This window comes from Diuraphis noxia, unplaced genomic scaffold (assembly GCF_037042655.1).
Source record: "Diuraphis noxia isolate RWA-SAM2 unplaced genomic scaffold, SU_Dnox_SAM2 contig0004, whole genome shotgun sequence".
Lineage (NCBI taxonomy): Eukaryota > Metazoa > Arthropoda > Insecta > Hemiptera > Aphididae > Diuraphis > Diuraphis noxia.
In genome coordinates this window covers 10,211,286-10,236,416 of record NW_028301714.1, presented here as the reverse complement: position 1 = coordinate 10,236,416, position 25,131 = coordinate 10,211,286, and the positions used below count along the sequence as shown (strand labels likewise).

Here is a 25,131-nt window from a genome sequence, read left to right as displayed (position 1 = left end):
TTTTTTATTTTTTTCTTAAATTATGTAATCGAAAATACACGTTTGATAGATTATTATTATTATTATTATTATTAGGTGCATGGCCAAGTTTTTTTCTCACGTATACTAATAAACAGCACTATTATTTCAAACAATATTGAGGCAAGTGGCTTAATTAATGAATCAATTGAAGTCAAGGGCCTTCGATATTATTTTTGGGGAAGGTCAAGTGATAATAATGAAGGAATAATTATATTCAGAACTCTTATTAAATAATCGTTAAATTTGAATAATATTTAATGCAATGAAAGCTAGAATAGCTAAATTTAATTTTCACACTACATGTTGGCTATGCGAGTTTAATTAACTTATGAGCATACAATATGTATTACCTATTTATTACAATATTTATTGATTATTATTTGAACTATAAACGTAATAAATTACATGTCTTTTATTTAATTAAGTTATATAAGTCAGCAAACACAATAGTACAATAGCCATAGGTTTTTAAGTATTGGCTGTAGTAATGATTTGAAAAATGTACTAACTTACATAAATGTGCTTGATGATTTAAAGTTTTTCTAACAATTTTCATATTTAATATATTCATTTAGTATGAATTCAAAATATTAAATACACATTTTTAGATCAGGTGATTATAAATGGTTCATTAATTTCGTAATTAGATTCTCATATTATTGACGAGTCTTTCACTAATTCACATTTTTTATGGTGGTCTCTTATCATGTGTTTTAATACTCAATAAATATAACTGTAGCTTATAGACAGTAAATCATATTTTTGTGGTCAATTCATTGAAATAATATAATTTGGAGCGTATTAATATTATAAAGCCTTGTTTACACAAAGAAGAATAAGCATGTCAATAAAAAATCATGCAATTTTCAATGATAATATTATTAACTCGGTGGAACTAGAATATAATAAGTATTATGCTAAGAAATCTTAAAGAAGTAATTTTCAAAATTTCCAATACCTACTTTCAAAGAAAAGTGACAATAATTTAAAAGAAATAAATACTATAAAGAAATGTAAACAAATATAAAAGTTTGAATTAAGTTAGCCTTGAAAATTTTAATTGTTTTTTTTCTGCTATTTTCGATGTTGCAATAACATGTTAACGACTTTGTTATTTTAGATTGAGTTACAAGTGTCATAAATATTTTTTGTGCACATTTATAGAAATGATTGTCAACAATTTAATAATCAGATAAAAATGAATAATATCTTTGTGATTAATATTTATAATTATATTTTGTTGTTGTTGTACACACGCCATTATTAATACAATATGTGAAATTTACAATTAATTTGACGCAGAATTAAACGAGTTGAGCCAAAGATAAAAAAATGTCTATACAATCAATCGGACCCGACTGTCAACCCGAAAAAATCATGTCATTCCTCAGGACAACCAAAATAGATAAATACATTTAATTAGAATATAGTCAACAGCCCTTCCCCTTATTTTTGTAATAAAATTGTCACCTAAGACATGTAAATTTTAAGTAATAGTATAATTTAAATTATGTATAAAGCTAATGGCCCATGTCGCCGAAGTATCTATGGAGAAAACTTGAAACATCATTATAGGAACATTTTTAAGTGCGTTTAAATTTTAAATTTTTACGAAATAGCGTAACGATAACGATTTATCCTCAAACGATTTGAAATATTTGTTATTATTTAAAAAGTATAAGTAGTAGATATTTGAAATTTCCAGCTATTTACATTGGCATTTACTTTACTTTACTTTAAATTTCAAAATATTTTGACTTTTTTTTAGATATTTAATGACAACTGAAATTTTCAATTTTTCTGAAAAATTTTTTTTGAAGTGTCGATAAAATTTTTTTGGTCCTTTCAAAAACTTGAAAATTTAATACACAGTTCCTCATAAGTTATTCTTATAATGATTAAAAAATTATAAGAATACATAGATACAATTTTTTTTAATTATTATTTAAAGTTCAAATATTAGTTCTTAGGTGTTACCAATGGGTGACTTCCTTAAAAGTTGTTGTTTTTTTTTTTAAATAAACTATGTATATATTCTATATCAAAATTACTAAATGTGCTTGTTGTACAGATTGTTTTTGAATAAAAAAAAAAAAAAAAAAATAAAAGTTCAAATATTGACAAAAATTTGTCAAAACCATGAATATTTTTTTTTGCGTTTTGGGTCAGTAAAAGTGCTTCGATTTTTAACTTCAGTACCTTATTCGACCAGAAAGTGAATCTAGTTGGTACTTTTGGGGGTCAAAAATAAAAAATTCTTAATATTATTTTAAATAATCGGGATAAACAAACTAAAAATTAAGGGGAAAACGGGAAATGTGACGCACACTCAGTTTTCGACAAAATCGATTTTTGATGTAACTTTAAAACAATTGACCATTGTTACATGAAATTTTCACCGAATGTGTACTTTAAATAAGTATATTTTATCCACCATGCAATTTAAAAAAATATTCGACTTAAGTTGATCTATTCATAGGCATATGCAATTTTCGATCATTATTAGTTTTTTTTAAATTAATATCGATAAAAATTTATTTTTTGAGTAGAAAATCTTGAAAATTTAATACAATACTCTTAACATATTTTTGCAATAGCAGTTAAAAAATAAAATAAATTCATAGCCACAATTTTTTTTAAGCATTAAAATTTTGAATTTTGACAAAATACGTAAAAATCGCAAAAATTCGCAAATTGTTTTATGCTAGAAATTCATAAAAAATTTTCTTTTTAAATCTAAGATTTGAAAGTTTAATACAAGATTCCTTACAAATTTGTCAATCTTTATCACAAAAAAAATTTCCACCGGAAATTCAAATTAAATTGCTATTAGCGTTTGAATTTCAAATATTGATAAAAATTCGTCAAAACCATGAATATTTGTAAATTATTTTGTAGTTCAAAGTTCATAATAATTGTTATTATGTATTTATATCTAAGGTTATAAAATTCAACACTAAGTTTTCCAAAAGTTTTGCTTCAAATAGCTATAGAGGAAATTTGAAGCGTCATTATAGGAAAAATGTTTTGAGCGTTTGAATTTTAAATTTTTATGAAATCGAGTAATGATAACGATTTATCCTCAAACCAGGTATATTATGTACTCGTATATCTATGATAATATAAGGTATTATGAATTATGATAACTACATGCAATGTCTTTGGAAAAATTGTTTAACTATGCCATATACAAAATGCGTCTTAATTGAAAAATAAAATATTTGTTTCAAAATAGAATATATGACAATATATATATTATATATATTATTTTATATTTAATATAAATATTATACATCCTAGACTGACAATTAATCATCTCCGTTCGGAATCGTTTTTCGTATACAATGATATTACATATCATTGAATTCAAATTTAATACCATCCGTTAGAGTAAACCACTTGTAACCTACTGTACTGCAGAGCGAAATCCACTTACTTACCGCTTTTTTTATGTGCTTTATAAAGTGTCGGCCTGTCATTACAAACCAAAGGCCTACGGATAATTTTTCTTAGGTGCCCCATAACAAATGGCTTTGAGCATTGCAAATAAAAATTGCACCTAAAACTTACGTATTGATAAATATTTCGGTAAATACTTTATAGGATCTCTAATCCCTATGTAATCAGGACCACGCTAAGCCAATAACAAAATTACAAGACCCTAAAAAAAAAACAAACAAAAAACAGAGCAGCCATCGAGCGTTTCCGGACACTGATTTTATGTACAGTTATAAAGTGGCCGAGACACATCTGTTTTATTTGTAACCATAAATAATTAAGAAATTGATAAAACATTACGCCTTATCAGTGAAGCACTTCGTGATAAAAAATTGAGATCATTTTTTACATTATTATTTAATAATAGTTAATATAAAAAATCGTCAATCGTCTTTGAATTGTTAATTTTTTTATTATTGCAGTACATTTTAGGTTTATAGTATTTATTAATTAATAATAATTAATAGTAAGTATAATAAAGAAATTATGAATTACACCTATAATGCAAATAATAACTTTACAATATGTGCTTTTTATTTTTAAAAATAGTTAAATATTTACAATTACATGTAGTTAGGTATCTTATTGATTGTGATTAAAGTGTATTTGTTTTGTTAATTTTGAACGAGTTTTTATATGATCAATATTTCTTAGATTAAATTCATGGTAAAATTTTACATCCAAATATTTTGTTCAACAGATTGTTTTTGTGGTCGTTTTCAAACCATACATCATTTCCACAATCTAAGCTGGTAAATATTTTCCAGCTTTTGTACAGTTGTAACTTTACTTTGGTTATGAAAATTGCTGTGGATTTTTTTTGTGTATCTGGTTTTGTGTACGGCTTAAAAATTTTTTCAGTTGCATTATATATTAACACAAAATCATTGTGCACTTTAGTTAGGTAACGACGATCTTTAATTTAAGTTAAAATATCAGTATGTGTTAATGCAATATCCACAATCAGTTATTATGACCACTTTTTTTTTCTACGAATCCGGAAATATAATTTGACACATAATTAACAAATTTACTTAAATGCATGTAGTCATCAAAATAGAGATAAATAGTGATCATAGTGTTGTCAAATAATGATGATCAATCACTGATCTGACAGGACACCATGAAAATGAAAAATCAACTGGTTCTGTATATTGTATCCAATATTTTTCCTACTAAACGTGTTGTATCATCGAGTAGCGTGTAATTTCTATACAGTGACCTAAATATTTCATTATGGACTAAAACTCTTTTAAATGCTGCTAAAAATTGCCTGCAGGTTCGAGGTTCGATTCTCATTATGTCCTAACCTATTCCGCAAAGTACTAAACATTGTGTATATATATGGTCTTGTGATATTTTATATGTTAATAGAAATGTCATAGGATAGTTTTTAGTTAAAAGTTTATGTAATTTCAAGCAGTTTTCAATGGAAAACAAAAGTCTTAAAAACCCTGTTTTTTATTGAGAATTTACAATCATTGTTCAATTTAAAAACGAGAAACTTTTAATGTACGTATCAAATTCTTTCATAAATTCTTTATATTTTTCAAACGTTTCTTCTGATATTGCCTTGTTAAAGGGATTCTTAGAAAATTTAGATGGACTGTTTATAATATCAAAAGCATTTTTTATCATTGCATAAAATTCCAATGTAGCTGAAGAATCTTCAAATAAACTATCAACTGTCGACATGAATTTTAATGAAGCAGAAATACTCTAACTTCGAGTCTGAGCTGTGAGACAAACATTCGTTTGCTCGTTAAAAAAATTAATATGTCTATGTGTTGATTTACTACCAGCATGTAATTTTTCATTTGTTTGCACATCAACTAATTACTCCCATTTAATAATTTGGCAATTATTATTCTTAATATCAATAATAATAAATTCAAAATTTTTTTTGTAAAAACACTAAGTATATGTGGTTATCCTTACTAACTACTAAGTAGTGGAAAACTAAAAACTGTATATCTATAAGTAAACTTTAATAATTTTGAAACTGTTGTTATCACATTAAAAAATGTAAGCAAATCACATAAATTTCTTCTCTATGTTAGACTGCAAAACTGAGGAGTCCTATCCATGTCTTTATTATTTATGTTTGTAATGTACTATATTTCGTAACAAAATATTATGTAGCTCGCAATCGCTACTGCTAATTTGTTTGGATCTAGCTCACCGTCTTTAACGCTATTGTTTAAGTGTTATGTGATTAATTTTCTTGACATTTATTTCTACACTGTGATGTTTATTCATTATTTGTTTACATTCATCATTATTTTCTTGTGTTTTCAGACGGCATTGGCAAGCTTATTGTTCCATGTTCCACATATGAGACGAATACCAAATAATGTGAAATGTTCAATATTAAAAAAAAAAAAAAAAAATTATGGCTCTCGTATGAAATAAAACAGAAAAATCTTTTAATATAATCTTTGTAATTTGCAGTAGGTACAGCATAATAATGGTTGTAGGTACAGATGGCAGTTTTCACTACGCTATCCGTACATTTCTAGCGGACTAAACTATTTCGCTTCATTTGTGTGTACTAAAGTTATACCCAATTAGTGAGACGCAACGTTATCGTTGCAAATAAAGTAACGTCGCTACAATTGTTACGTTACTTCCGATCACTGTACTGGACTGTAGATATTATTATTATTACACCTGAATGTGTTTAAATGTGTAAATTTTTTTTATAGTTGAATATTGTACTCATTATTTTTTTGTTCTTTTTTATATTACAGACTACTATATTCTTGAAAAAAAAAAAGATTGACAGACACTGAAGGCGCTTTCAAAGATCACCGTAAAACATGATAATTTATGGTGGTCCGAGTAGCTAGTTGAACCGAACTCTAGTATACGGTATGAGCGGTATCGGAAGAGTATTACAACAAAGCACATAATTGAAAACTGACTAACCACTAAATAAACACTGGTTCTGCCAATCACACTGTTCTGGAATATATTTTGTCAAGAAATCACGTTTCACGGCGAGGTATGTTTATTTCAGCCGTAATTACCGTGGTCGATATCGATTTTGGATGAGATCGTATTTTGTATCGTTCATTAATATTAAATAATATATATAGTAATATTATGATTATTATGCAACCCTTTAGAACTAACCATAGGTAATGTTAAGCAGTATATCTAAGTTTCATGGACAGTTAAATCAGCCTCGTCCACATACGTATCGATTACCATCGCGATCGACACTCGTATACTTACATAATTGGTAATTAGTATAGACTGATAAAACCATAATTTTAAATTATATTATTTAGTAAAATCTAAACTTCCTTTAGGTTTATGCGAGTCTTGAAACGTTCGTACGACCGCCGATGTCGTATACGTCATGTGAAATGGTCCGTTTTTGTGTTTGGCAACCCATTCGAATCCGATTCATTAGACCGCCGACGTCGGTTGTTTGTAGCTCGACATTAACACCATACAGACGGATCGTATTGTGTAATATATTATGTACACGCGTCATCGTGTGTCAAATATATTACATTATTATAACCGATGAAACGATGTAATATCTTGAATATAGCAATATGTAGGGGGCGCGGGCCGCGTTTGCTAATGAGATGGCTTTTCGGCAATTAAAAACTTACCAAATTACATCAGCGTGTAATATAATATACAACAATAATGATATCATCGTGTGTCCGAAACAGAACCGACTTACACATCACACACAATGGCCGTTGATTGTGTGTGCATGAGGATATTATTATATTGCCGACGCCTTTCAAGCGGTTTATATCAAACACTATATTTTCGCATCCAGTTATATAGGGCCACGTCGCGCCGTGGAGACTGTTGACCAATTATAATATAGCTATAATACTTAGCGCATAATATTATAATATATTTAATATAGTATTTGTATTTTATTCTTTCAAGACTTTTCGGTGTTGGCCGTTGCAGTGGCCGCCGCAAAGAATTTAACGTCGGCGGATTTGTAAACCTATTGCGATGACATAGTTTCGTTTTTATATTTTAAAATAAAACTAATCGTAGCCTTTCGACTTTTGTTCGGTACAGATCGACCATATTTGCGTTTTATTATTGAGCAGCGTTGCGCTATGGAGGTCGTTAACCTAAAATTATGGATATACTCAGTACATGTATTGTATTCATCTAAGATTTTTTGTGGTTTGCCTTGGCTACTACAAAGAGTTTAAAACTTTGGCGGCTGTAACTGTGTATCTAAACCGTTGCGATGACATATTTTGGTTTGTTATATTTTAAAATAAAATTAACCACGGGATTGCCCCACGCGTTCATAATGCATATATAAATGCGCGTGTATATTATAATATTATACTGTTTAATTTACACGTCACCGTTATTAAATAATGCTATCTTCGGGTTTATGTAAAGTCGAAGAAATACAACGTGTAATCCAATTTAAAAAATCTAACGGAGTTAACCAAGTAAATAGCCATTATGTATATATAGTTGTTGTTTTTGGCTCTTTTTGTTTAATTAAAAAATAAAAATAATTAAACCGTATTTTTCAATATTATATTCGACACGATGGCGGCCGGATGACATATAGTATAATATTACAATATAATATAATATTCATCCTTAAAATAAATCGTTACACATTTTTTTAGCTTTCCCGACAAATATTCACGAACGCCATTCCTAAAATATATACCTGGTACTTAAATTATCCTATTCATCACGTCACTATGTTGGTGTATCCCTGCAGTGCAATAGTGCGAATTCATAATGAAATAATATGCATCACATTATATTTATACATATTATTCAGTATAGTTACTATAGGGTGTTACCGATTTGCGCCAAAAAAAAATTAATTCGTTTTGGGTACAGTCCATTTGCGCCAAAAAAAAGGTATGTTTTTCAGACAGTCTATTTGCGCCAAATTTACCCGGTATAATAAATTATGTAATTAAGTAATATATTTTTTCTCAAATAATAATTAATATAATTTTATTTAGATCATAGTTAATTATACGAATGTTTTTAAAATAATAATCAATAATACACATTTTTTTTAAACAATAATTATATTTAATACAAATTGTTTTTAAAAACTATATAATTAACTACTATAATTTATAACAAATAAGTAATAATAGTTAATATTACTTACATATTTTTTATTGATTTTAATATATAATAATATATATAATTTGCTTTATAATATATTACTTAGGTGAATTTATATTTATATTACATTTAACACATTTTATTAAAATAAAAATTAATTTTTGCAACATACCATGCTTTTTAATAATTTTTCCACCTTGAATTAATATTTTTGTTGGACATATATTTTATTTGAACAACGCCACCGTTCAACATTTTTTGAAGATATACATATACACCAAAATATACTTATGGCCATTTTCAACAACCATTTTCTTCCCTCTTGTGCTTGTCGTGAACTCCATTCTTATGATTTTATAATTCAAATAATTATCATTAATAAACTAATTCCAAAATATTATTTGGTGTAACGTTACGACTGTCTGATGAAATCACACTGCGATCGTTCTTTTGACGAATAACGATACCTATATCCGGTAACGGAGTACCCAGATCGTACAACATAATAAAACTGATATAAAACTTGTTTGTTTATCTTTCAACACAATAATATACAAAGCTTTAAAATCTATAGACTTAAAAAAAATAACTTTACTATACGTTAGAGACACGACGTCTTTAAAATATAAGAAATAACCAAGTCGTTAATTTAAAATGTTAACGGAGGTAAATTTGGCGCTAATGGATTGTCTGAAAAAACATACCTTTTTTATGGGCAAATGGGCGATGCCCTTACTATATTGTCCCAGTCAAATTGGTTTTTAGTCAAAGGTGGCCAAGTTAATGGAAAAAATTAACTTTGGCAAGTTAAGTTAATTCAATAAAATTGCCTTCAGTTAAGTTAAAAGTTAAGATAGAAAATAAAATTAACTTAACTCAGTTAAAAAAAAGTTCATTTTTTTTTTCAAGTCAAAATTATCATAAGTCATAAATTGCCCTAGTATTTTCATTTATACAAATATTTAGCAAGACGCTTATCAGTATTCTAATATTAATACTATTTACTAGTGAAGATTAAAATATAATCTGATTATTATGAATTGATGATATTATAACACCAGAAAAATAAATTACCAAAATTGAAAGAATAAGTTTTCTGTTGGTTCCACGTGATATATAAAAAAAATTAAAATTAGCTTAACTGCACCATAATGATAATTAACTTTAAAAAGTTAAGTTAAAACGATAAAAATTTAACTGAATAAGTTAATAAGTTGAAAACAAAAATAATTAACTAGTTAAGTTAATGCCCACCATTGGTTTTTACCAATAAAATTGTAGTTGGAAAATAACAAATCATGACTTCCAATGTTTTTGTTTAAAACATGGATTGGTGTACATTTGAATCATCCGTAAACATTGAATTTATTTTTCCGACATAATAATAATTTAATACATTTCCATAAAATTAAACAATATGCAGAATTTTATAATCTATTAATAATTATTTAAGATTTTATATAATATCGTATAACTATATACTTACGTATACATAGATATATACTTAGAAATTTATTTAGTAGTTCTTCACACAAAAGTCGATTGACGGTTGCGATTTTTTTAAACGTTTTTGTTATTGAATAAAGTGTTTTATTCAATTTAGTTTCAAATGTACATATAAATGTGTCATGTCTACTAGACCATAGATTTATCGTCGACCTAGACAAAGAATTTATTATTAGTAACAATTTAGATCAAAGTGGATACCATACCGCTTATCTATAATATGTTATGCAGCCAAACAGCCGGTATACTTAATTATTTCTGGAAAGAAAATGTTCGTCTTAACTTTGGTTTATATTTAAATTATTATTATTTTCTAAACCGGTACCAATCTTTGTTAAAGTTTCATCGGTTCACTTTGAGTTTCTTTATAGATGGAAATGATGTTTATCCGAAATCTCGTGTAAAATGAAGACTTCCTAGCAAAGAAAACCCCTTCGGTGATTTTTGTTTTGTTCATAGCTCCCACGTAGAAAAATCGTGTAACTATAAATTAATATTAATCGTCAATATATTATTAATAACATAAAACATGATATCCTTTTATCGCGCACTTAGCTATATAGGCTTGCACGTATCCGTGGTTTTGACGTACGCATATTATTATTAAAGCGGTCGTTGTTTCTCTATGCGCGTAACCGTTTGCACTATGGTCGTTTGATCCTATACCACGTGCTATTGATTTCAATCGTTTTGGCCGTGTTCGGTTCATTTGAATTATCAAATTAATCATCGTTATGGAGTGGAAATTTTCACGCACTCACACCCACGCATTTGAAACCTGTCAGTCTCGAAGGAATTTGCGTGGGAAGCTCTTGTATATACATGGAAAAAATATTCTATATAATTGTATAATATAATAATAATATATCATAACTTTATATTAAATAAGATTCTCTAGTATACAACCTTATCCTTCGGTCATAATCGCACATACTCATAATAACGTTAGAGAATACATTTTATTTATTTTCAATTTTTATTAAAACGCGTTTTATTACATTATGAGTAGGTATAACAATATATACTCGATTCTTATCGGCCATAATAATAACTAATAAACGTTCGACTTCGTATACAATATTATTATACATAATGAACACTGTATAGTGTGCCATATTCGTGTTCGAATTATAGGTGAATCTGCTTGAACTAAGATTTACAGACAGAAAATAAAAGTAATGGAACCATATTTGTACTAAACATGTAGAATGTAGATTGTGGTAGTGGTACCATAGGCGAATCTAGGAATTCATAGCAGGGTGTGCCTTCACCTCAAAAAGACCCTCTGAAGTTCAAAATACCTCTTAGTTATCACACGTTTAGAATATGTTTCCCATTTGAAATAACATTAGGTAATAATATTAAATAATATTATTAAGATTAATTTTTATTACCTAGTTTATATGCTATTTTTCATGCTGTAAAATACACATGTAATGTTTCAATTTAATAAACCATCACTATTGCAAAGTTCAATATATGTTACTCAATTATTATTTTTGGACATACAACTAACAATCAAATTGTTAATCAATTATGTTTAAAATTCTCGGAAGTTTAATATAACATCTTATTTTTATTATTATTAATAACAAAGAATTGTATGAAATATATAATATAACTGGTATCTAGTAATAGGTGACATGATATTATACTTAATACTTCTATGTTAAATGTTAATACGAAATACGAAATAAAGTATTTTTCATTTTGTCAATAACTATAAAAATGATAATTACTGGTAAAATTAAATTACATAAAACAACTATGATTATGGCTATAAATTACGACTATAGCCGTGCTATAAATAAACAGGCATGTTTTTTTCATTTCTTGAAAATATTGCTGATCATTTATCAACTATTTTTATCACTATAATATTTATTGGCAATATTTGTACCCATAAAAATGTATTAAAATTAAAAACAAATTGTTTAATGTTTAGACTCATTACTCAATACCATTGTAACTGAAATGAGTATAATGGGCTCTACACAGGTTTTTAAGAGTCGCAGGGTGTGCACTGGCACACCAGGCACACCCTGTAGATTCGCCTATGAGTGGTACATACTGTGCATAAATTTGCTACATAACAAAATATAAATAATAAACCTAACATCATATCATTGTTATAATATTTTACTTCGAATATGTTATTCATTTATTCTATTTATATACCTATCTTGAAAAATATAGCGTAGGACAGGTGTCTTATTCACTTATTACAATATGGAATTGTAATAGTAATACGTATTAGCTATTGTAGTTATACTATATTTATTTAAAAAATTGGCAACATAGGCCATTGGGCTTAAAGCGAAATAATTAATAACATATTAATTGTGTAGTTACTAAATCTAAGTGTTAATTATATTTTTGTTTGGAGGTTGGTGACTGTAATGAGCTGGATGATATTTGTTACGGATTGAGGGTGATTGCTTAGTATTTCTGGTAGTGCTTCGGAAAGTTTGTGTCTTTGATTTTTCGGACATTGCGGTATGTTCGACATTCTGCAAGGATATGGCTGATGTTGACTTGGACACCGCATGATGGGCACATTGGATGTTCTCCATTGGCCATTAGGAAGCTGTGATAAATTTGAGTGTGGCCGATTAGTTCTTTATACCGCAACGATTTTCTGTGGATTTAGATAGGGAATTTTCAACTGTCGTTATTATGTTTAATACACTATATTTATTATAGATGTAAAGTGATAATACATATTATAATACTATATAAATATAATGTATCAGATACATAGGTCATAGATTCTCTGTCAGGACCTATTTATTTTCATAATTCAGCTTAGCAAATTAGCTTAAGATTTTTCACTGCACACAATATTATATTCTTTTATTCAATAATAAGAATACATTATTGATAATTTTATCACAATACATTTTTTGGTACGCTGCAGGGTAAAAAAAAAAATACTTTAATTTTTATAAGTATGCACTTGGATTTTAAATTAATTAACTTTAGGCTTTAAAATAAATCTGCTGTTTAAAAAAAAATATATATATATATTTTGAATGATTCAAAATACTAAGTATTTAAAATCTAAATTTTAGCAAAAATTTTAATTTGGGGACCTAATTAAACACCAACATACGGTGTCAACCTGATATTTTTGAAGCAGGTACTTTGTGACGAATGAGAAATTAATAGGTCATTTAAAATATAACAATACCTTAAGTCCTTTACGCCAGGGTTTTTAATTATCTTTATACCTTTATAACGTAATAGGTACATTGAATAATACGTATGATGATGACGTGTAGGAAGTGTGCTGAACATCTTGAACAAAGAGTAAAGGTATATATTTTTGACATTTATATAACCCAACTCTACATATTTATACTTTTACGAGCTTTGTAAGTGTTTGAATACTAATTGGGAATTTTCACGTCATTAAAATTGTGTAGTAATCTGCAACAAGGTTTTATAATTTTAAATTTTATCAAAAATATAATTAATTTCTATTCGAAAACCTAAACTATATTGAAATTGTAATAATTATTACTTTTTAGATCATGCTTAAAATGATGATGAGTATAATAAATGAAGTGTTGGTGATGTTTCGAAGTTTTCAATTTAATGATCATATTTTGTGTATAAACTATATAGGTAGACAATGATTTTATTACTATTTACTATCAAGTTTTATTCTAAATTATTTGCTTTCCCTTTAGTAAGCCTAAAGAGTCTTTAAGTTGTAAATTATACGAGAAACCGGACAAAAATACACGTGGGTAGATGACTTTGAATATAATTAACGCATAACAATTAAATACATATAGGTAATCAATAATATCATGTGGCATATACAACCACTCTTGTAAAGGATACTTTTTAAAAGTATTTATAGAATACCTACTTTAATATTTTTTTATAAATACATTTTTTTACCTAGTAATTAATCACGGGATTTTCATGTTTTAAGTTAAATTTACACAATATTTTACGTCATATCAACTATCAAAAAACACTTCTAATTTTTTTTTCAAATATTAATATTTTTGATCTGTAGATTCACAGTAAAAAAATTTAAATAATATGTTATTATTTTATTCGATTGAAGTTAAAAATACAATAGAAAATATAATATAAACTTAAACGAGTTTAGTATTTGATTTTAAGTGCAGATATTCTGAAAAAGTGTTTAAAATATACCTACGTATTTTGAATACTTAAAAAATTACTTGAATATTTTTAATCAAGCCGTTTACCAGATTGCCTACGGAATATGAATAATATGAGCTATGATATTATATTTTCTTTTCTATTCACACAATGTAGTTTATCAGATTGTGTATGACATATAATCTTCGATTAATGTCATATACTAAACCAAAATCAACAAAAAAATATAATCATATTTATGTCAAAAAGAAGTATAAAAAATGTGCAAAACAAATTTGCAGTAAAAAGCATTGCTATACTCTTTCCGAAATATTTATTAAACAAACGCGATGGAATGATTTTTGCTTCATAAAAAATATTTTATATATTTAAATTTTTTTTGTTTTGTTTTTATTTTATCGAAAAAACAATACGACTTAAATCAATATGTTATATTATTTGTTACGACTTCAATACCGTGGTAGGTATGACATAGAAGTAATTCAACTGTGTAATTCAAATAAAATATACCGATCGACGAACCAATAAAAAATGTATGTTGAAGGTTGATATATTATATAAGTATAATATTTTGTTATCATCTCAGACGGAACTATTTGATTACTCACTTGAATAGAATTTTAAGTATTAGTCTAAATATCATTTTTACCAAAGACATTCAATTTAATATGGAGTATAACGTATATGAGTAACAAAACTTAAAAAAAGACTAATAATAGAGTTGATTTGTTTGAGCCATTCATAGTAATATGAATAAGAATCCTGACCTTTATATTTGTAAAAATTAAATTGTTTCAATAAACTTTTACATAATATAACTAAGGATTAAAAAAAAATGAATTGCTCAAAATCAACTTTTAGGCACTTACCACGTTATTGACTTCAAGTCCTTTTTTGTAGTTATACCTTTTAAACACCATTATATTAAATAACTTTGTATTATAATCCTATAATATACAATATAATACAGAAGTATCTACCTTGCAATTTCGAGAGTTATTGTGCAGGCACAATGTAAAATACATTTTAATTTATAATTATAGATCGCGGTGAAAATAATTTTTCATCTTACGTATAAAGAATATAGTGGAACATCATATACTTTGCGTTGTTAAACCAATTATTTTCTTTTAAAAATTTACTTTGTTTAAAAGTTTTAGTTACAAAATTAAAAGAAAATGTCAACATCACACTAATAATACATAATTTCGTAATTTCAAAATTAATTATTTTTTGAAATATATTTTAAATAGGTCATACAGAAAAGTTTTGAAAACTGACATACATAATAACATGGTTTAAATAGGTACTTATATTCTAATATTATGAATGAACACAGAATACAGTTTTAATCTTTTGAGGAAATTTCAATTTACAATAAAATAATTTAAATAGTTGATTTAAAACTACATTTATCATATATTTTTAAATTTCTAGGTATATATTGAGAAATTTAAAATCTAAAAATAGGACTTGCGTTCAATTTTTTCCTTGAACTGTTGTTATCTTAAAGAAATTACATAAATTAATAGAAATATTTCAATATAAGTTGAGCGTAAAACTGAATTAAAATATTTTCTTTTAAACCACTTAAACTCTTCGCCGAAGGAATTTCACGGTGAGTTACATGAATCAATTGAAACTGCTATAGTATTAATGTGTATATTATTATTAGTAAATGCTGTTGGGCGGACACTATACATAGTCGGAGTAGTTGTCTGTGGAATGTTAAGCTTTCATATTATATAAACTAACGGAAAGGACCTCGGAGACGAATGTGAGTTGGATATAAAAGAGCTTGTCACTAAATGAATTTGTATGGTACTCCGCTCGGCTTGCTTTTCGTTTGTCCGATGTGAAATGCTTAAAATAATATTATTTGCATAAATCCGATCTAAGGAGGTTAAAAATACATGTAATGTATTATTATGGTATGTATACATATAACAATCGGTTAGGTCAATTAATATTATCATTATGATATATCGTGAGCAATATATTAATAATATTATAGACATTGGATTACTTATTGTGTGTTATAATTTTGATGGGTCAATTGGTTTATAATGTCAGTTATTGTATAATTTCGTTTGAATAAGGTTATTAAAATTGTTCACCAGTCATTATGATATTGTGTGGCCTTGTCATTTGTTTTCGAAAAGTCCCTGTCTATTTTTATCCCGGCACGTTAGATTTTCAACCAAATACGCTATTCTCGCACTTCCGATTTTAGACTGCAACTGCGGCAGCCGTTCGTAAATAATCCAAACGTGCAGTTCCGAGTCACCGACGCGACAGTAACGGGTCTCCTCTACCATGTACACACTTCGCCGGGTGCCAAATCCACGGTGGTAAACCTTGAAAATTGAGTTCATTTTCATGATCACGATGGGTGTGTCGACCGCATCTAGCGGGAAACCAGCCAACGTGGTCAGCTCGAGAAAAGTCGAGAGGGTCGACTCAACTGCCGTCCCCGGTAGCTCAAAGATAAGGAATATCTGTATAATATATATAATATATAATATATCGCATGAATGGGACGTATTATTTTACACACGCTATAACCTGCAGGGAACGTGTACATAGTGTGGACTTGAGATATTATATTACAATCGTACATTCATAGATTGTTGACTAAATAAACAGATCATTCACCCACCTGTATACATGATTAAAGAACTGCAGTGATATCAGCAGCGGTACCAGATCGGAATAATATTTTGAACACAACAACGATATCCTATATTATATAAGCGTTAATAGAATTTGTGCTACGTATACATAATGTTTGTTGCGCCCGTTGTACATATATAGGGTTACGTGCAATTGTTCGCACGCTTTTTAACAATTAAAGTCATACTCTTAAATTATGGTATACTACTATACTATTTAAACTATTATCATGTTAAAATAGCCAAATATTAATATTACTAATTATCCATAGATGTAGATAGTTTTATAGACTAGGAATGTCTTATTGTAAATAAATTAAAAAATAAAAATAAAAATGATTGTATAGGTAATTACATACTTCACCTAAACATACGTACTAATATTCATCAAGGCAGTTCGTTTTACAATACAAATTAAATAACCATATAATATCTGTTATAATTACCAAATATAATAGTTATAACTATTGTATACGTAAATAATTATAATAAAATGCATTATAAAGTATTTATTAAAAAAACGTACCACCAAAATTCAGAAATTTCGTCGTACTACTATTATTGTATTTTTTTGTGATAACTAAAACAATAGGTATAATTTATGTTCATTTTCATTGCAAACTTATAATATATTGTATAGTGTATTTAGATAATTTCTATTATAATAAAATATTCTCTCAGAAGCATTGACCTGTTTTAAACTATTTTATAACAAATTAGTTTTTCCTATGAATTATATCAGACAATCAGTTTTACGCGGGTTTCTAAAAATACAGCTATTTCGCATGATTTGAATTGTTTTTTAACGGCACTCAAATTGCCCCAAAGCGTATATAGATTTGTTATTTAATGTGTTAAGACATAAAAATGAAATGGCTTTTAAATAATTATGGGAAGAACAATATTCTATAAAATATTTGATCACGTAGGTTATAATATAGTATTATATTATCTGTCTAAATAAATCTTAACATTCAATGTGAATTTCGTGTTTTTGTACTAATTGTATACTTTATAATTTTATAAATATATGTTTGATCAAATTGTATTGTCAAGGATTAAATTAAAAACCCTAATATTAGAATATATATATTATATATCATGTTATAATTATATTATATATATATTATATTATTTAGTCACGTTGAACATTAATAAAATACGAAATATTGCTAAGCATTTATGCTCGTCAAAAAATTAACAGGTATTAACGTTCTTATTTTTTTTTTTTACAGGTATAGATCTACATTTTTACTATATGAACAATTTGTACAACTGTGTCTGCATAAAAAATTAGTAAAAACTAATGCATAGTATGCACAATTTTCGAAATGATTCAATTGGCAATTGATAATTCGACGGCTTTAAACTAATAAATATTTTACCACGAAAAAAAGCATAAATAACCTGGAATATTTATCATTAATAATATCCCTACCGTTTCAGCATTATTTTGTTCCTCAGTTTAATTCCATCGCGATGGATAACAATTTATTTATTTATTATATTACAGTGTAATCCGATATAATATAAAGATTACCGAGGTGTGCTGTTGGTGAAATTAGTGATTTCGCATATTTACACTCTACAACGTTTGGCGCTTTAAGGACTTGTCTAAAAACTATTCATGTGTAAGGAAAATAGAACTTTAAATTCATGTGGGAATTTATGAAAACGGTTCGTTATAACATTTCTGTGAAAAATAATTGCCAAAAAATACCATTAATTGGTAAAACAGTACTTATATTAATTGCTCGAACCTCGCCATCTAGATTCACATCACCCAAATCGTTCATAATGTCTGTGTTCTTATTAAAACGTAATTGAGAGTTTCTGAGAGACAATTATATCGATTGCGTCTGGCTTTAACTGAAAAAAAATATCATAAAATTATTTTAGTAGTTAATTATCTTATCACATAAAATGTTTACCGAGTAAAAAAAAAAAAAAAATAATAGTAATAATAATAAATACACTGAAAACTCTGTAGATTATTGTATTGATTTATGAGAAAAATCATCCCGTGTAATAACTAAAAAGCAATTGTATGTTTGTATTTTACAATTTTTACATAATATCAAACATATTTGATATTGTGATTAAATTATTCATCAGATAAATTAGGTATATCATAAATAATAATGTAACTAGCCCAACCATATTGATTCAATCTTAAATTAATATCATAATTACAATACAATAAAATTATATTATACACTTAAAATTATTTCGTTTGAAATTTAGAATATTGTTACTCAGATCCAATCTGTGGTGTATTATAGTAAAGTTGTTCAGCGATTTATGTCCTTTCACCTACTTGGCTAATTTTATCTTTAATGTCATTAGGTCATCCGTCTAAAACAACCCTTGTTAGTGTCATAAATTGACATATATATATATATATATATATATATATATATATATTTATAATTATAGAACATTATGTGTATCTACCATAGTTGATATATAAAATTAATATATAATATATATACATGCATTTTAACCTGTGCGAGAAATTTGAATGATTGCTTCAGTAAAGTTGTTATTATAATATTATTATACATCAATAATTGTATTGTTAGATTTACTTCAAAGGGTAATTTAAATCATACAAAAAGTCGTTTAAATCCTCTTGTCTGATCTACTCGATAAGATAATTATTTCAGAAATAGACATTTTCACCCATAATAATTAATAATAAGTTTGTCATTGGATATTGTGTATCATTAATCATAACTTCCTACGCGTCTCGATAGTAATAATATGGTCATTGACACCAAATATTGGCGTAAATCCGTCATACTATTCTCGACTAACATAATTCGCTTAAAATTATTATCAAAATATTCTATGAAAATAGGATTCATTAGATTCTAATTGTATGGTATAATAATAATTTATTATCTTTAGACAAAGAGACTAAGGAATTTTTTAAAAATGCTTCAGATACATTCTAAAATATCTGAAAAGCAATTATTATTATATTATTCATAAAATAAGTATTATTCAATTGCAGTTCCCACAAATAACAGGCATACTAGTCATCAGAACCTTCATCATCATTCACCATTGACAATAAAAATTATTCAAAACTACTGGTGCCTATAATATTTTGAATAACCTAATTTATTTGTTTATTTATTTATTTATTTTTTTTTTTTTTGAATTTATAAAATATTAACAAATAATTGCAAAGCATGATACAAAAAGGCTTGTGAATTCAGTGAATTTTATTTTCAGTAACTTTTGTGTTTTTCATTTTAAGAATAGACTACAATTATATATTAAGTACTAATAAATACTAATAAATAAAAGGCAAATAAAAAAAAAAATAAAAAAAAAAAAAAAAATACTAATACATGTGTAATCCTAATATAATTTTGAGAATAGCCATTATAATAAGGGAAAGTGAATTAAAGCATATTTTAAGCTCAATATAGAACAATATTGTTTTGGTGAATATATTGGAAATAAAAATGCGCGGGATTATAAGATTTAAAGGCATAATATATGAATGTAGTTGGTAGATAACAAAGTAGTCTGTAAAATTACAATATTTTTAATTTAACTTGCTATACTTTGCTAATGTACATACGACTGTTGACTGACACATTTTTTCAGAATAAATACTTACATGAATTATAAAATTATAAAATATTGTAGTGGTATACAATTACGGTGTTAAAATAAAAATAAAAATGAAATAGTCGTCAATATTCAATTTTATAATAATTAGTGTAAGTACCTAGTATTCAGTAGTAATTTTATTTGTGACCTGTAAAATTTCTGTGGAAATTTAGTCACAAAAAGTATATGCAGTAAATTATAAAATAAATTTAAAAATATAAAATGATATACATATATATATATATATATATATTCATTTTATAAATAACATAAAATATAATTATAATAGTTAGCTAAGACTAAAATATGTATAATTATTTAATAGGAAAATAATTACACCTCGTGCACAAGACAGATTGTTTAAGACAGATATTACACAAGGACCGAGTGCGTTTTAATTTATAAATTAATATATACGTATATAATTATTATATATTGTAAAAATCATTTCAATTGTATACTGAGAAAAAATCCTTCATTAGAAGTTTAGTGCTACCTACAAAAACAAATGATACGAATGTCCGTAGTAATGTGTTTTTATTTAACGGATAAAAAAAAAATAACGTTATTTCAAAATTTAATTAAAATCAGATAAACGTGGAAAAAGTTAATGAAAGTAAATATAAATTATTTACCAGTGTAAACATTCTCTATAACAAAATAATAATGATAACATTTTCTACACGTTCGCATGTCGATGACTACGTAAAAAAATTGTATACAATAGTCAATAAATAGTTATTTATATCTCGATTGAGTTGGCACGTGAAATTTTATTTTTTAAGTAGTATTACCCTGGTAAAATATATATTTTTGTTAGAATTAGCCACCTGCTAGGTTTCATACTTATAGTAGTTGGTATAATTAATAAAGTGTAAAATGGACAATTATTGTGGTTTTATGATTTAATCATGTTTAATTTTTATTTAGGTTTTAAGAAAACGGTAAGGAACAATGGGAACTAGATACAACTAGATACAAATAAAAGATACCTTCTGTTATTTGTTATTCGTATATTATGCGTTATGAGGTATACCTAGTGGAGTCACACGTGGTGAAAGGGTGAGTGGAGGTATTAAATACCAATAATTAATATGTATAGAAATATAGAATATATAGATGTATAACAATTAATACAAATCAAACGATATTTTGATACTTTGATATGTATATACATTTAAAATTAATTTTTTTTTACATAATCCCTTTGAAAATATTTGTGTAATTTACTGACAAAATATATAAAATATAAAATACTTTACTTTTTGATTTATTTCCGTTTGGAAATATTCTCAAACGGTCAAATTTTATAAGTTCAATGTTTATTATAGTTATTAATAACCAATAAGTAACTTATAAATCAAGTTACCTATACAAAGTTTTTTTAGTTCTTTTAACTTATTTATGGACAATTTTAAAAGCACCACAGGAAAGCAAATCTCCAATATTTCTATTTCATAATCTTGTTCATGATTTTTCATAATATTTAAGAATATTGTTTTTTCATAATAATATGTATTCATTATTTTTCGATGAATTATCTAAGCAAATTTCTTTGAACAATCGCTTTGAAGACTTTAAGTACTGTAGATTTAGTACGTTCAAAATATATACAATATAATTTCTAATATACCGCTGTCGAATTAACTTTGTTAGTTGTTAGGTATCATATATTTAATATGTATGTTATTGAAATATTGTTTTATGTTTGTTAAAAAAAAAAAAAAAAAATACATATTTAGGTAGTACATAATATAGGTAAATGTGGAGTTGCACAATGAGAATACCTTGGTATCTTCAGGTGATATAGGTTTTAAAATCGTGATTGAAATATTTAAGTTAATAAATTAAGGTAAATGATAATTTAATCAATTAAATCTTACAGCTGGACAACTATTATTAACCATTAAGGAGATATTTAAATGTTTAATATTTTTGTAATTTTTATGATTTTATAACTTTTATAATTTTACGAGTACAGTATTATTATATATATTATTTATAAACAAAAATACAAAATAATATTATAAACCTATTTGTACAGAATTTATTTTTAATTATTTAGAACAAAATACACTATATTTTAATTTCCGGTGAATTTTAAAACATCAATGGTTAATTTAATTAAAATATTAATGATGTTGATGTGCTATTAATAATTAATATTAATTTGATGTAAATATTAAATGCAGCACTAATCGTATTTTACTTTACAGCTGTGATAAAATATTATATATTTATCCGATTTATGAATATAAAATCTTATTCAACGTTATGTATAAATATTTGAATATATTATATGTAAATGGGAATTAAATTTAGCCGATAGTATGAATGTACATGTTATTATTATGTAGGTAGTGTTATGTCCGTGCCAACTTGTTTTGCCCCGGCATACTTCCGATTCGTAACGAGATCAAAGGCTAGTGGGCCATCGACGTTATGATAAAATGATAAATAATTATAATAGTTCCATGGGCATACATTTAAAATGTGATATCGTAATCGCTGAAACAATATGGAAGTACGCGTTGAACAAACACGAACAATCGAAAATAAAAACAGTCGTGACAATATTGCATCCTGTTGTACATGGATATTACAACCGGAAGTATATAATTATTATGAATTTAGCCGAAAGAAGGAAGTCTAAGCTTCTACAAATATTCCTTGGATTTATAAACGGTTATAAAAATAAATCAATTGTTCAAAAGGTTTAGAACTAGTTCTTTTTAATGTTTTGTTTATTTATTTATTTGAGAAGATAAAACTCCATTTACAAATAAAAATTTAGCATAAATGATCACAATTTTGTAGATACAGCATGAGTTATAAATGTATGTCTATATTATAAGAATACATTAGTATAAATTATATAAGAAAGTAATAATAATAACAATGATAATACATAGTAATTATATAAATTGGCAAAATTATAGAATTAAATTAAATTACTAATTTGTTATTAATAGTACAGTAAAATATATCTAGATTGGCAGGATTATCTTACGTCATAATAATATTTGCTGATGAATGTATTGAATAATTAGAAAATAGGTTTTTTTTTAATGTGCCTGGTGTTTTTTGGTTGGTTTTAAAATTGAGTTCCTGTAATAAATAGTTACAATCTATTTTGTTATTGAGTGATTTGAGTGTAAAAATTAAATTTAGATATTTTCTATGGGGTTTTTTTTAAGTTAGTCATATTAAAAAAGTCTACGAATCCGTCCTAATCAGTGAGAGGCTGTCTTTCTGCTTAACATTTTAAACGAAAAAAATCGTAAGGAAGAGTCTCGGAATTGATTATATGAGGGTAGCATATTCTAATTTCGATTGAACTAAACAGAAATATATATTTTTTGAACGCAAGTGATTTATAACAAGTGATTTTTTTTTATTATTATTAATTTCTATGATATGTACCTTATGTGTATGAAATAATACATCGTAATGATGCTATTCCTATTTAAGAGTTTCATATTTTAAAATAGGTTTTAATTTTTCAAGCATATTGATTATTTTAATTACGAACCAAAATATTATAATAATATTCTTCATTGTAATGAACCTCGGGCAACGAAAATCATTATAAATAAATTTGATCGTATTTTTATTCAAATGGGTCTTTTTTATTTCATATTAAAGTCAACCATTAAAAGTAGGAAAATTATTTTTTGAAATGTATTTTTTGTGTTTTAAATAAAGGATTTAGTTTGAACATAATCATAAAAGACATTTTTAGGAAACTGCTGTAATGAGTTGTTCATTGTGTCCTACTTTTGTAATCTATTAAACGTTAAACGCTGTTTAAGCGATGCGTGGTGAATGTATAATGAATATATTAATGAAAATATTACTTTACAGTGTACTTCATTCATTTTTTAGCTTATTATATTATATATTTTAAAATGAACAACAAAAATACTTAACGTTTAAATTTGATATTTAAGAATTCAAAGGAAATTTCGCATAATTTACAATCTGAAACTTGAATTCGGAATTGTTAATATTATTTTTAGATTATAAAAATTCATTATTTATGACATCTAATATTATATTCAGACGCATACATAATTCCATGATAAATAATATCAACATACTATTATAATATATCCTAAAAACTTATTACCTATTGACAAGTTTTTGTTTACAAAGTATGTATAGTTCAATTAACCCTGTGGGTGTCGATGGTTCACCATGGATTTTACCACGGACTTAACCTATTAAATAAATTTATATGGTTAAAAATCTAACCCACTTTGATTCAAAATAATAATTAAAATAAACGAATAATTATCAAAATTTGAAGAAAAAAAAATGGAAGAACTTCGTTTTGGTGGGGTGGATAATCTTTTAGAATCTATGAAATTGCTCCAAAGTGCAAAAAGAATTATATTTTTATTTATTTACATTTTGACAACTTTATATATGGGTGTAGAAAAATGGTGCTTTTACTGCAGGGTTAACTATATTTCAATAACTATAAGTATTTAATTTTTGCTCAAATACTCAATTAAGTGTTATTCGCTTGTACAATATTTTGTGGCCATTATAAAATCTACAG

At 26.2% G+C, this 25,131-nt stretch overlaps 1 protein-coding gene across 1 annotated transcript; it reads right to left on the bottom strand.

The window, feature by feature from the left end:
• Window positions 1-16,412: 16,412 nt before the first annotated feature.
• Window positions 16,413-20,736, bottom strand: LOC149055692 (uncharacterized). Its single transcript, XM_089226929.1, has 3 exons — window positions 20,686-20,736; window positions 18,701-18,809; window positions 16,413-16,766 (listed from the first exon to the last, which is right to left on the bottom strand). Exons 2-3 carry the CDS (start codon window positions 18,734-18,736, stop codon window positions 16,413-16,415), a joined length of 390 nt encoding a protein of 129 aa, XP_089083055.1. The 5' UTR covers window positions 18,737-18,809; window positions 20,686-20,736.
• Window positions 20,737-25,131: the final 4,395 nt, after the last annotated feature.

Excerpts from the sequence above, each read along its gene's own strand:
- LOC149055692 (XM_089226929.1), bottom strand. The coding sequence starts at position 18,736 with ATGAACGATTTGGGTGATGTGAATCTAGATGGCGAG. Across the intron at positions 16,767-18,700 it reads ATGTGAATCTAGATGGCGAG|ATATTCCTTATCTTTGAGCT; the intron begins GTTCGAGCAATT and ends TATATTATACAG.